This window comes from Colletotrichum truncatum, assembly GCF_014235925.2.
Source record: "Colletotrichum truncatum strain CMES1059 chromosome Unknown Contig_0001, whole genome shotgun sequence".
NCBI classification, from domain to species: domain Eukaryota; kingdom Fungi; phylum Ascomycota; class Sordariomycetes; order Glomerellales; family Glomerellaceae; genus Colletotrichum; species Colletotrichum truncatum.
In genome coordinates, this window is record NW_027222398.1 from 5,118,143 (window position 1) to 5,130,613 (window position 12,471).

The 12,471-nt window shown below is 47.3% G+C and overlaps 3 protein-coding genes across 3 annotated transcripts; 2 read left to right on the forward strand and 1 right to left on the reverse strand.

Moving 5' to 3' along the window:
- Window positions 1-3,227: 3,227 nt before the first annotated feature.
- On the forward strand, window positions 3,228-3,812 carry CTRU02_201437 (reverse transcriptase domain protein; the record flags this gene model as incomplete). Its single annotated transcript, XM_070203856.1, has 2 exons — window positions 3,228-3,366; window positions 3,421-3,812. 2 exons carry the CDS (start codon window positions 3,228-3,230, stop codon window positions 3,810-3,812), a joined length of 531 nt encoding a protein of 176 aa, XP_070062438.1.
- Window positions 3,813-8,737: 4,925 nt separating this feature from the next.
- On the reverse strand, window positions 8,738-9,031 carry CTRU02_201438 (uncharacterized protein; the record flags this gene model as incomplete). Its single annotated transcript, XM_070203857.1, has 1 exon — window positions 8,738-9,031. One exon carries the CDS (start codon window positions 9,029-9,031, stop codon window positions 8,738-8,740), a length of 294 nt encoding a protein of 97 aa, XP_070062439.1.
- A 2,157-nt stretch (window positions 9,032-11,188) lies between these two features.
- On the forward strand, window positions 11,189-12,112 carry CTRU02_201439 (mutator-like element; the record flags this gene model as incomplete). Its single annotated transcript, XM_070203858.1, has 1 exon — window positions 11,189-12,112. The coding sequence occupies one exon, from the start codon at window positions 11,189-11,191 to the stop codon at window positions 12,110-12,112; it is 924 nt and encodes a 307-aa protein (XP_070062440.1).
- Window positions 12,113-12,471: the final 359 nt, after the last annotated feature.

The window sequence follows — 12,471 nt, forward strand, 5'->3', positions numbered from 1 at the left end:
TATACTTTGCAATCCCAAATCCATGCTCTTTTGCAAATTTATTAACTCGGTCGAGGAGGGTTTCAATTGTTGCTTCTGGTTCGCTAGGGATCGGTGGGTTTGGAATAGTTTCGGGGGTAGGTGATTTCGACCTTTCGCTTGTAGTAAGGAATAAAGTACTTGGAGAAGATGGTATCGCTATTACTTCTGGGCTTTGTCGGGGAGGTGAATAAGGTGGAGGAGGAGGAGACTCGCCGATTGAGGATATGTCTGAAGGGTGTGGTGAGTAGCCCCAAGCCTCACGATATCGACGAACGCGTTCACATTGTTGGAGGAGAGCACGCGTAAGACGTCGGTTTGTCCCAACAACCTCTTGAATGAGGCTTAGAACAGTAGAGAACTGATCTGAAGTAGGTTGTAAGGGTTGATTTTCAGGTTGTAATACTAATTAGCTTTCTTTTGGTTGACGTTTAGGTAAAATTGTACGCTGCATACGTATTGTCCCCTTTGGAAAGGAACATAGAAGATATAATTCATCTCCCTGGGGGTTGTAGCTTGTGTCGGAATCTTGCTGTAATTGTTCAGGTGGAATCTCAGAGATTAGGTCAGGTTGACCCTCACGATCGCCAGCCCCATAGAATTGACTGATAGTGGCATCACTACTAACTGAGATAGCACGGCGTTGGCGCTTGGGAGAAGGCAATTGATTGTATATACTAGAGCTGCTGGGTCGGCGACGCGATTGGGGCCTTGATTGACTTGTAGAGGTAGACATCTTGACGTTGTAAAGGAGAATAAATTGAATATGTCTAATGCGCTTTCGTAGTTATGAAGGGATGGGCTAAGAAGATAAGAAAGATACTTTATTAGATGATGGCAGAATTCGGATGCACTAACAATAAAATTTTGAGCCAATCACAACCTTAGAATGTGATGCGTCCCTAAGGATGATGCGTCCCTATCAATTCGTGATGCGTCCCTATCAATTCCCCTTTAATAATGCTAATACTATGTTAGGTCGCGTTAAAAAATCGAAGTCCTCTCCTAGCTAAGGTACTTTTACTTTTCGTCGTCTTAGTTAATTATTCGAGATTACTTAGTCTAGTTTTAAGGTTATAGCTTATACGTTTTGCTAATTAAAAGGGTTATAATATAAGATGCTTAAGCATTATAAGAAGTATAGTAAGTATACTTATTATAGTTGTTTTTATAATGCTATTAGTATCGCTATCTATACTTATAAGTCTTCCTTCTTACTTATATTACGTATTTTACTAAATCCCCTTAGTAAATCGCTTACTAGATAAGTCTAGTCGTCTTAAGCGTAAAGAGATAGCTAAGGAGGAAGTATTTAAAATAAGGGAATTGATAGGGACGCATTACGAATTGATAGGGACGCATCATCCTTAGGGACGCATTACATTCTAAGGTTGTGATTGGCTTAAAATTTTATTGTTAGTGCATCCGAATTCTGCCATTATCTAATGAAGTATCTTTCTTATCTTCTTAGCCCATCCCTTCATAACTACGAAAGCGCATTAGACATATTTAATTTATTCTCCTTTACAACGTCAAGATGTCTACCTCTACAAGTCAATCAAGGCCCCAATCGCGTCGCCGACCTAGCAGCTCTAGTATATACAATCAATTGCCTTCTCCCAAGCGCTAACGCCGTGCTATCTCAGTTAGTAGTGATGCCACTATCAGTCAATTCTATGGGGCTGGCGATCGTGAGGGTCAACCTGACCTAATCTCTGAGATTCCACCTGAACAATTACAGCAAGATTCCGATACAAGCTACAACCCCCAGGGAGATGAATTATATCTTCTATATTCCTTTCCAAAGGGGACAATACGTATGCAGCGTACAATTTTACCTGAACGTTAACCAAAAGAAAGCTAATTAGTATTACAACCTGAAAATCAACCCTTACAACCCACTTTAGATCAGTTCTCTACTGTTCTAAGCCTTATTCAAGAGGTTGTTGGGACAAACCGACGTCTTACGCGTGCTCTCCTCCAACAATGTGAACGCGTTCGTCGATATCGTGAGGCTTGGGGCTACTCACCACACCCTTCAGACATATCCTCAATCGGCGAGTCTCCTCCTCCTCCACCTTATTCACCTCCCCGACAAAGCCCAGAAGTGATAGCGATACCATCTTCTCCAAGTACTTTATTCCTTACTACAAGCGAAAGGTCGTGTTACGACCCGTAAACAAGGATAACAGCTGAACGACCCACTTGGGCGTCGGGCGGCTAGAACAGGACATTTGTACTGCAGGTTTGATTGATTGATTGATTGATTTATTCCTACTCGGTTATGAAGCCGCTCTTATGCCAGCAGCTATGCCGGAAAGCAGGGTTTGGCAGGTAGCCGAAGCGTCGACAATGAACAGCGACGCCCCACTTCGCCCTGATGTTGCATCAGGGCCAGCTATCCCCAAGCTCCCCACTATGTTCTCTATTCTGTGTGTTTGTGCCCTCTGTTGAAGAAGTGTGTTGCTCTCCTGTCTGCTTTCTCGCTTTTGTGTTGCTCTCTAGAATGCTTGTTTTGCGTCCTCCTGCTTCGGTTCAGTTGGTGCTGGTAGCACCGTATCTGGTTCTTTGTACCTACAGTCTCCCCCCAGCGCTCAGCTTTGTCTCTTTGTTTTGTCCGTATCCTCCCGGACTTGTATGTGCCGTTTTCTCAGTTGCATCTGTAAATTCTTTGTTGCCTATTTGTACTGCAGGATCACGGGAACAACAGGGACTCACTCGGGAACGGAAGAACTATGGTACAAGTCACGTGATGATAAGATAAGACTGAGCGGGTAGTATGGGTCACTGAGCGCTCAGTCAGAGCTACTGAGCGCTCACCAACGATCACTGATCGCTTACCGGTACCTGATCAGTGATCAGCGACAAGACACAGGGACTGTCCAGGACTTGTATATAGTATGACCTGAGCTCGGCCCATGGTTAGACTTCCATAGCTCTTCAGCAATCAACTTTGTGATTACCCTAACCGGTACTTTTAGCTATACCTAAGTGACGACTACTCTACGACTCTTGTTGAGGCCTTGACTGATTACCAAGACCTTTGAAGATCTACGATCTATTCGACCAGGACTACAGAACGACTATTACTACTCTCAATCCCTGGCTTACTGTTAACACAAACCCACTGTCAGTTAGCTAGCCGTAACACTTTGATTGCTCCTGTTCAGTAAGTCACCTTTTGAGAACTACTAAACAGTATAGACAAGATGTCTTCTCGCGCTTCTGCCAAATCACCCACTCCAGGATCCTCATCCTCTTCGCGCAACCAGCCTCAGAGCCTCGCGCAGGAGCCCGCCAACACTGAGGACTTCGACATGCCGGACCTCAAGTACGACTCCGATGGAGATGGCTCTTTCACCAAGGAAAGCTACGATAAGCTCCGACGCATAATCCAGAAACAAGAAGCCGAGACAAAAGACATGCAGAAAATCGTCAACGAAAACCGACAAGCAATGGAAAACCTCAACGAGCAACTCCAGCACGCTGGACAGGCCTACAAGAAGCTGGAAGAAGACATCAAGGGGGACGCCAACCTCCGGAAGATCCAGGAACTCCAGGGGGAAATCACTACCCTCCGGGCCGCCGCCAACATCGTCACCACGCCCGTCCACGGAGGACGACAAAAGCTTAAGCTCAGTGCGCCTGTCACCTACGACGGAACCCCCGGGACCCTCAAAGGATTCCTGATTCAGGTCAAAAACTACCAGAACTTTCACCATGGAGATTTCACTAACGAAACCGAAAAAGTAGTACACGCAGCCACCTACCTCCGAGGAAAGGCCCTCAAGTAGTTTAAACCAATCCAGGAAGAATACCTCAAATACGAGACCCTCGACGAGTGCACCACCGAGACCCGCGACATCTACGCTAATTTTAAAGGATTCGAGGATGCGCTTAGGTCACTCTTCCAAGACCCCGACGAAAAGCGACAAGCCGAACGAGATCTGGCACAACTTAAGCAGACTAAGTCCGCCAAAGACTACTCCGCCAATTTCCGACAACTTAGCATTCAACTCGACCTCACCGAGGAAACCAAGATCTTCATGTTCTATCAAGGACTAAAGGACGAAGTCAAGGACGAGATCATCAAGATTGATCGACCTGACGACTTTCTCTAGTACGCCGAACTCGCCATCAAAATCGACAACCGGCTTTTCGAACGACGAAAGGAAAGAGGCGAAAAACGACAAAACCCCAACTCAGGACGCAAGTACCAGTGGCAGCCTCAGCACCAGTTCAACAACCAGCGAAACGACAATAGACCCCGCAACAACTAGAACAACCCCCGACAAAGTACTGCCTATGGTCACCATAGTAGACTAATGGACCTTAGTGCTATACAGAGAAACGACAAAAAGAACGATAGTTAGAAGAAAGACAGACAGTGCTATAACTGCTAGAAGATTGGACACCTAGCATACGAATGCAGGTTACCTAAGAAGGAACGCTTCTAACCGGTACTAGAGAAACGATAAGCGAGTATCGCTACGAAGACGATCCCTCATGAACAACTTAATTGGACTACCTGCTTCGATGACAACTGCTATATCTATTCTAGTAGTAAGGAACACGCAGGATGGTACCCCCAGAAACCTCAAGAACGATCTGGTTACGACACTACCAACGTACCTAAACGGACCCTCGCTGCGGGATATAGAAGCAACAGCAAAATCGAGCGCAAGACAATCGAACGGCTCGACAGTATGAACGACAACGAGGAATTAGAACAAGACAATCAGCGAAGGCTGAGCCTCCTCTACGCAGGACGACAAGCCCACCTGCAGCGGATTCAACAGGACTCACAAAACCCTATGTGGCAACGACAACTCGGTGCGCTGGACGCACACATCGAACGACGACAATATGCACAAGGAGATCCCGCACGGATCCGCCAGATCAACCAAGAACTGGAAGAACAGGTCGAATCAGAAACGACCAAGAACACCCCCAACGACTCGGAAACACCTCGCGATGTTGCCTGCCAACATGCCCAACTGGAAGTCGCCTTTGAAGTCGCTTCAGTCGACGACACCAGCTCTGGAGAGGACTCTGACGAAGAAATACAGTGGTATTACTGCTACCAAGACCAGCGCCGAGTCCACTATATCAAGAAAGACGAAGCATGGAAGAAACAGCAAGAAAACGACGAACAAGGAACGGACGATCAGTCAAAAAACTAGACTCGCCTACCGAAGACAAGGGACAACGACAGGCAGTCCAGACAAGGTCCCTATGTAGCGCAACGACGCCCACGACACAACGACACGAGCATGTACAAGTCCAAATACAGCTCAACGGAAGAACAGCTACCGCCATGATCGACAGCGGAGCCCAAGGAAACTTCATATCACCAAGAACGGTAAATGAAAGAAAGATAACCTGGAAAAGAAAAGCAGCCGAAGACTGCTACGAACTCAGCACCGTTGAAGGAGAACAAGTCTAGTACGGCGGAGGACGCATTGCTATGGAGACAGCGCAACTCCCTTTGCAGATCCATGGCCGGAATAAGCGACTAAACTTCGATATTACGGAGATAGGAGACAAGTACGATGTCATCCTTGGAAGACCATGGTTATACGACAGTAACCCACGGATAGATTAGAGAACAGGCCAACTCCATTAGGACCAGGATTCAGTCACTGAGAAGCAACCACGGAACGGTGCCTTAAACGAACCTTTCAAGACTCCTAAAGCGAAGAGATTTCTAGCATACCTACGGATCAAGGATGCAAACGCCAGGACGTTATCAGCAACAGACATCGGCAAGGAAGACCGACTTCTGTCTATCCTAGAAGAATACCGGCAATACCAGAAGCTATTCGCCGAAGAACTCGAGACCGGACTCCCGGAACACAGCAACTACGACCACGAGATACCCCTTAAGGAAGGGAAGGAGCCAAAGCTAGAAGCAATCTACGGACTCAACCAGAAAGAAATAGAAGCACTCGACGCTTACCTCAAAGAAAATCTACAGAAGGGATATATCAGACCCTCTACATCACCAGCGGGATACCCAATCCTGTTCGTACTAAAAAAGAACGGCAAACTACGACTCTGCGTCGACTACCGGAAACTCAACGACATTACGATCAAGAACTGCTACCCACTACCGCTCATCTCCGAACTACGAGACCTGTTGCACGGAGCACAGTGGTTTACAGCACTCGACCTAAAAGGAGCCTATAACCTGATCCGGATGAAATCAGGTGAAGAATGGAAGACAGCGTTTCGAACACGCCGAGGACATTACGAGTACCTTGTGATGCCCTTCGGACTCACCAACGCACCCGCGACATTCCAGACGATGATCAACCACGTCTTACGAGAATACCTCGATATGTTCGTCGTAGTTTATCTCGACGACATCCTAATCTTCTCCAAGACTCTGGAAGACTATAAAAAGCACGTACATCAAGTGCTACGGAAACTACAAGACGCCAAACTCCTAGTGGAACCAGAAAAAAGCAAATTCCACACCCAAGAAGTCGAATTCCTAGGCTTTACGATAGCCCCTGGAATCCTCAAGATGTCTAAAGACAAAGTCGCAGCAGTACGAGACTGGCCAACACCACAAAACGTCAAGGATGTGCAATCCTTCATCGGATACGTGAACTATTACCGACGATTCCTAGAAGGATACTCAGACAAAAACGACCCCCTCACGAGACTTTCGAAGAAAGATATCCCATGGCAATGGGAAAAGGAACAAGACCAAGCTTTTAACGAGATCAAACGACAAGTCACATCGGAACCAATACTTGTTATACCAAACCCCGAGAAACCATTCGAAGTCGAGACCGACTCCTCAGACTACGCTATAGGAGGACAACTAGGCCAACGAGACGACGAAGGACGACTACACCCTTGCGCCTTCTTCTCACGCAAGTTACACGGCCCAGAACTCAACTACCAGATACACGACAAGGAACTTATGGCAATTATCGAGGCATTCAAAGAATGGAGACCGCAACTCTCAGGGACCAAGTACGAGGTCAAAGTATACACCGACCACAAGAACCTCGCACACTTCACCACATCGAAAGATCTCAACAAACGACAAATTCGATGGTCTGAATTCTTGTCAGAATTCAATTTCAGAATCATCTACCGGAAGGGCAAGGAGAACGGCAGGGCCGACGCCCTCAGCCGACGACCGGACCACGAGGTCCAGGTACCTGAGGAAACCCGAGTTATCCTCAAAACAGACAAAAACGGAGACCTTGTGCCAGCAGCCAGACTCTTAATGATGGCCAGAAGAGACAGTACCAGCACGACTAGAAGGATGTCTCCTGAAGCCATTAGGGAGATACACTCCGCACCCGCACATGGTCACCAAGGCGTAACCAAAACGTGGAAACGCATCCGTCAACACTACGACAAAACGGCTACACGACAAGAAGTATCTTTAGCGATTAAGGACTGTGAGGTTTGCGCAAAAAAGCAAACCCAGCCGACATCAGCCTTATGGAAAGATACAGCCGCTCCCAGTGCCGCAAACCGCATGGGAATCCATCTCGCTGGACTTCGTCACTAAGTTACCTAAGTCCCGAGAACCGATGACCAACGTCCACTACGACAGTGTCCTCGTCATCGTCGACAGACTTACAAAGTACTCATACTTCATTCCGTACATGGAGTCTAGCACTGCAGAAGACCTCGCCTACAAGTTTCTGCAGGTGATCGTAAGCCAACACGGAATGCCGAAGGAAATCGTATCCGACAGAGACAAGCTGTTCACTTCCAAGTTTTGGAGATCCCTGATCTCGCAGCTAGGATCCGACCATAAGATGTCTACCGCTTTCTATCCGCAAACCGATGGCCAGACAGAACGAATCAATCAGATCATGGAAACCTACCTACGCTGCTACGTCAACTATCAGCAAGACAACTGGGTTCAACTGCTACCTATGGCCTAGTTCGCCTACAACAGCGCAGTAGGAGAAAGTACAAAAGAATCACCATTCTATCTAAACTATGGATTCAACCCAACAGCCTACGGACAACCTCGACAAGGCCCAGCAGCTCTGAAAGCTGTAGCAGACATCAACAGACTTAAGGAGATCCAGCAGGAACTCCCCAGAGACCTCGAATTTGTGCGCGAACGCATACGCAAATACGCCAACAAATCAAGAGTTGAGGGACTAACTCTAAAGGAGGGGGATAGTGTATACCTTCTCCGCCGCAACATCAAAACAAAACGACCAAGCGATAAGTTGGACTTTAAGAAACTTGGACCCTTTGAAATTACGAAGAAGGTATCCAACGTCAACTTTAAACTCGCACTACCCGACAGCATGAAGTGTTATCCAGTCTTTTACATTTCACTTCTCGAATCAGCACCAAAGGGATCGTACACTACGGACTATATCGAAGTAGATCCAGAACAAGAATACGAAGTCGAACGGATAATCGATCACATCGAAGAACAAAAAAGTATCCGCTACCTTGTCAAGTGGAAAGGATACGGACACGAAGACAACACATGGGAACCACCTCAGAGCCTCGAAAACGCACAGGAAGAACTCGGACGTTACTAGAGACAGCAAGAACAAGAACAACAAAGACAAGCACCAGTACGAATCGAAAAACAAACGCTAAAAAGTCAATTTCGACTACGACAACTACAACCCATCATCCGTCTACTACGATCAAACAAGCCACGGGATAAACACCCTCTCATTCGTTTAGGAACCCCAGAGCCGCCTAAAGGAACCCACTAAGGGCCTCCAACACCCCCAGGAGACGCTTCAGGAGTACTCCGCCTCTCAACAACCGACCCTGAATCCAACAAACCAAACTCAGCCAACAAGGATGGCGACAAAGCGACATCCGGGTACAGGGTATCCCAATCCGCTGTGAACTCCACCGGCAGACGAGGCGAATCAGCCGAAGGACGAACCGGTTCTACCCGACGCTGCTCTGCCTCTGCCTCCTCTCTCTCAACACGCTCTAACTCCTCCACACTGTCGATACCACGGCGCACCGCGCGCATCATCTTTTCAAACCACATCTTTTTCTGCTTTCGAAGACACTCTACTTTGGCGTCCAGAGCACGACGCTCCTCTTCTGCCTTCTCCAAAGCATCCTCAAGCTTCTGATGCTGATCACCAATCCGACGAAGTTGTTAGGCACTGAGACCCTGAAGGTCGCAGTAGGACTTGCCGCCACGAACGCATTCGGCGCATCGAGAGGAATCAGAAAGAGAAGCTTCGCACGACGAAAAACCCTTTACCTCACAGGAGGAACAAACAGGCATGACGGTACGATTGCCCAAGATAAGACTCAAGAGGGAATCGCGCTGCTTTGTCTTTTCCGCACGAGAATCGAACGCTCGTACGACCTTTCGTTTTTTGACGCGACCTGACATGATGTGAGCATCATTAAAGGAAGCAAGTTGGGCGCCCTCCCACCTGAGGGCAGACGACCTACTTAAGCTGGTCTTGAGGACAAGACCCTTGGAGAGGAGACCTGATGTTACGACCCGTAAACAAGGATAACAGCTGAACGACCCACTTGGGCGTCGGGCGGCTAGAACAGGACATTTGTACTGCAGGATCACGGGAACAACAGGGACTCACTCGGGAACGGAAGAACTATGGTACAAGTCACGTGATGATAAGATAAGACTGAGCGGGTAGTATGGGTCACTGAGCGCTCAGTCAGAGCTACTGAGCGCTCACCAACGATCACTGATCGCTCACCGGTACCTGATCAGTGATCAGCGACAAGACACAGGGACTGTCCAGGACTTGTATATAGTATGACCTGAGCTCGGCCCATGGTCAGACTTCCATAGCTCTTCAGCAATCAACTTTGTGATTACCCTAACCGGTACTTTCAGCTATACCTAAGTGACGACTACTCTACGACTCTTGTTGAGGCCTTGACTGATCACCAAGACCTTTGAAGATCTACGATCTATTCGACCAGGACCACGGAACGACTGTTACTACTCTCAATCCCTGGCTTACTGTTAACACAAACCCACTGTCAGTTAGCTGGCCGTAACAGGTCGAAATCACCTACCCCCGAAACTATTCCAAACCCACCGATCCCTGGCGAACCAGAAGCAATAATTGAAACCCTCCTCGACCGAGTTAATAAATTTGCAAAAGAGCATGGATTTGGGATTGCAAAGTATAATAGATGCTATCGTAAAGGACGTATAATTCGCTATATACTTCGTTGCGATCGATTTGGGCTACCAAAGCGAGGTAGAGGTGCTGGCATCCGAGCCCGCGCATCTCGGAAGTGTGATTGCCAATGGCAAATTATTGCTGAAGCAATAGAGGAGGGGAAATGGCTTTTACGTCAGCATTCCAACCTAATACACAGCCAGCATAATCATATCCCTAGCTTAGCATCATCTGCACACCCAGCCTATAGGAGGTTGACTGAGCCTATTAAGGATGCAGTTGAGACTACTAGTCGGCGGGTTGGTATTCGGGCACGCGACGTAGGTGCTATTATTCAGGAGCAGTTTCCTGAATCTGTTTTCACCCAGCGGGATATCTATAACGCTAGAGCCCGAATCAATCGCGAAAAGCTTAATGGGTATACACCAACTGCAGCTCTAATCAAGCTTTTTGATGAGCGGGAGATCCCTTATATTGTGAAGTGGGCGGATGATGAGCCGAATCGGCTTGTTGGGCTTGTCTGGACGTTTCCATACTCTCTCCGGATGTGGAAGCGGTTCCCCGAGGTTATCAGCTTTGACAACACCTATAACACCAATCGCTTCAAGCTTCCACTCTTCCAAGCTACAGGGCAAACATGTCTTGGATCGGTATTCAATGCAGCATTTGGTCTCATCGATAATGAGAGACTAGAGGGGTTCCAGTTCTTATCGCAGAGTATCTTACAACTCATTAATCAGAACTCTATTCGCTAACCAGATGTTATTATCACCGACTACGACAGACAGATGAAGGCAGCTCTTAACGAATACTTTCCGAATGTGCAACAACAGCTTTGTATTCACCATATCAACTCAAACGTTATGCTTAAAGCCAAGCAGAAGTGGCTTCAGAGCTATTCTAGTAGTAGTGGGTCTGAAGAAGACGATCTAGCTCCACAACCAGTTACCGAACTTAGCGATGAGGACCATGCCTATATCCATACTTCAGTAGATGGGGCTACGCCACATAGCTACCGGGGGGTTCTTATAATGTGGAAGTTGGTTCTATTTGCTGAGACAGAGGATGCCTTTAGGAAAGCATGGGCAAACCTTTGCAAAGAGTTTAAGGACCAACGGCCTATTCTGAACTACCTGCATGGAATATATCTACCACTAAGGGAGCAGTGGGCACGTTATTCTATTCGCCAGTACCGAAACTTCGGCATCCGTGTAACCTCAGGGACGGAATCAAGCAACAACAACATCAAGGGCTATCTTCTTAATGGACTTAGCCACCTATATCACTTAGTTAATGTGATGCAGGATATGCTTAAGGATCAAGAGGTTCGCTTCAAGCAAGCTTGTGCACAGGATGAGATCCTCACAAGCCGTGAGTTTATAGGGAACAGATCTGAGTACCTTGGGGAGCTTCGAACAATACTCTCATCGCAGTGTCTTGGTTTGATTACGAAGCAATACCGTCTGGCAAAGAAGGCTCTACCAACAGGTAGAAATCCATTTCCAGCGCCTCTTAGAGACTGCACAGAGGACTGTACTGTCTCTATAGAGTATGGTATCCCATGCTGCCATAAGATCTACTCTAAACTTGTAGATGGGGTACAGTTTATGAAGGATGAGGTTCACCCACGATGGCGGCTGCGGGAGTCTTCTTCCCAGGATCCATATCGACGGATCCTTGATCCGAAGATTGCAGGAAACCTCCGTGGCAGACCTAAGAACTCAATGCAGCCAGTCCCATCATCCCTATCATTAAGGGATAGCACCCAATCAAGCAACCAGCTAGCTAGACAATCACACAGCCAACTACAAAGTCAACAACCTAGCCAATTAGCAGCAGGGCGCAGGCGTGGCAGACCACCAGGAAGCCGTAATAGGACCACCTTAGCAAGGCTTACACAAGAGACAGCCAGTAGCCAGGCGCCAACCTCTTCCCAGCGGCAGACACGAAGCTAAGTAACTACTCTTAGTACTGGCCGATCAACTGGCCTTCGTTCGAATGGAAGAAGATTACAGGCAAGCATCCGTAGGACGAGGAGTCAATGGGAACTACTTAGTAGTAGTGATGAGAGTCTCAAACGTTGAGGGTAGGGGGGGCATTCTTTATTATTATATAAGAGGAAATAGAAGTAGAAATCAATTAAGATTTATAAAAGCCGTTTCAGTTTAGTTTGATAAAACCCAATTCCTCCTTAGAAGGGAAGAAAAAGACCTACCATTTGAGATTTGCAAAAGCGGTCGTTTAGATGGTTTTGCAAATCTCAAATGGGAGGAATAGCCAAGAAACGTAGGCTAGTAGGGCGGGCCGGCTTTAT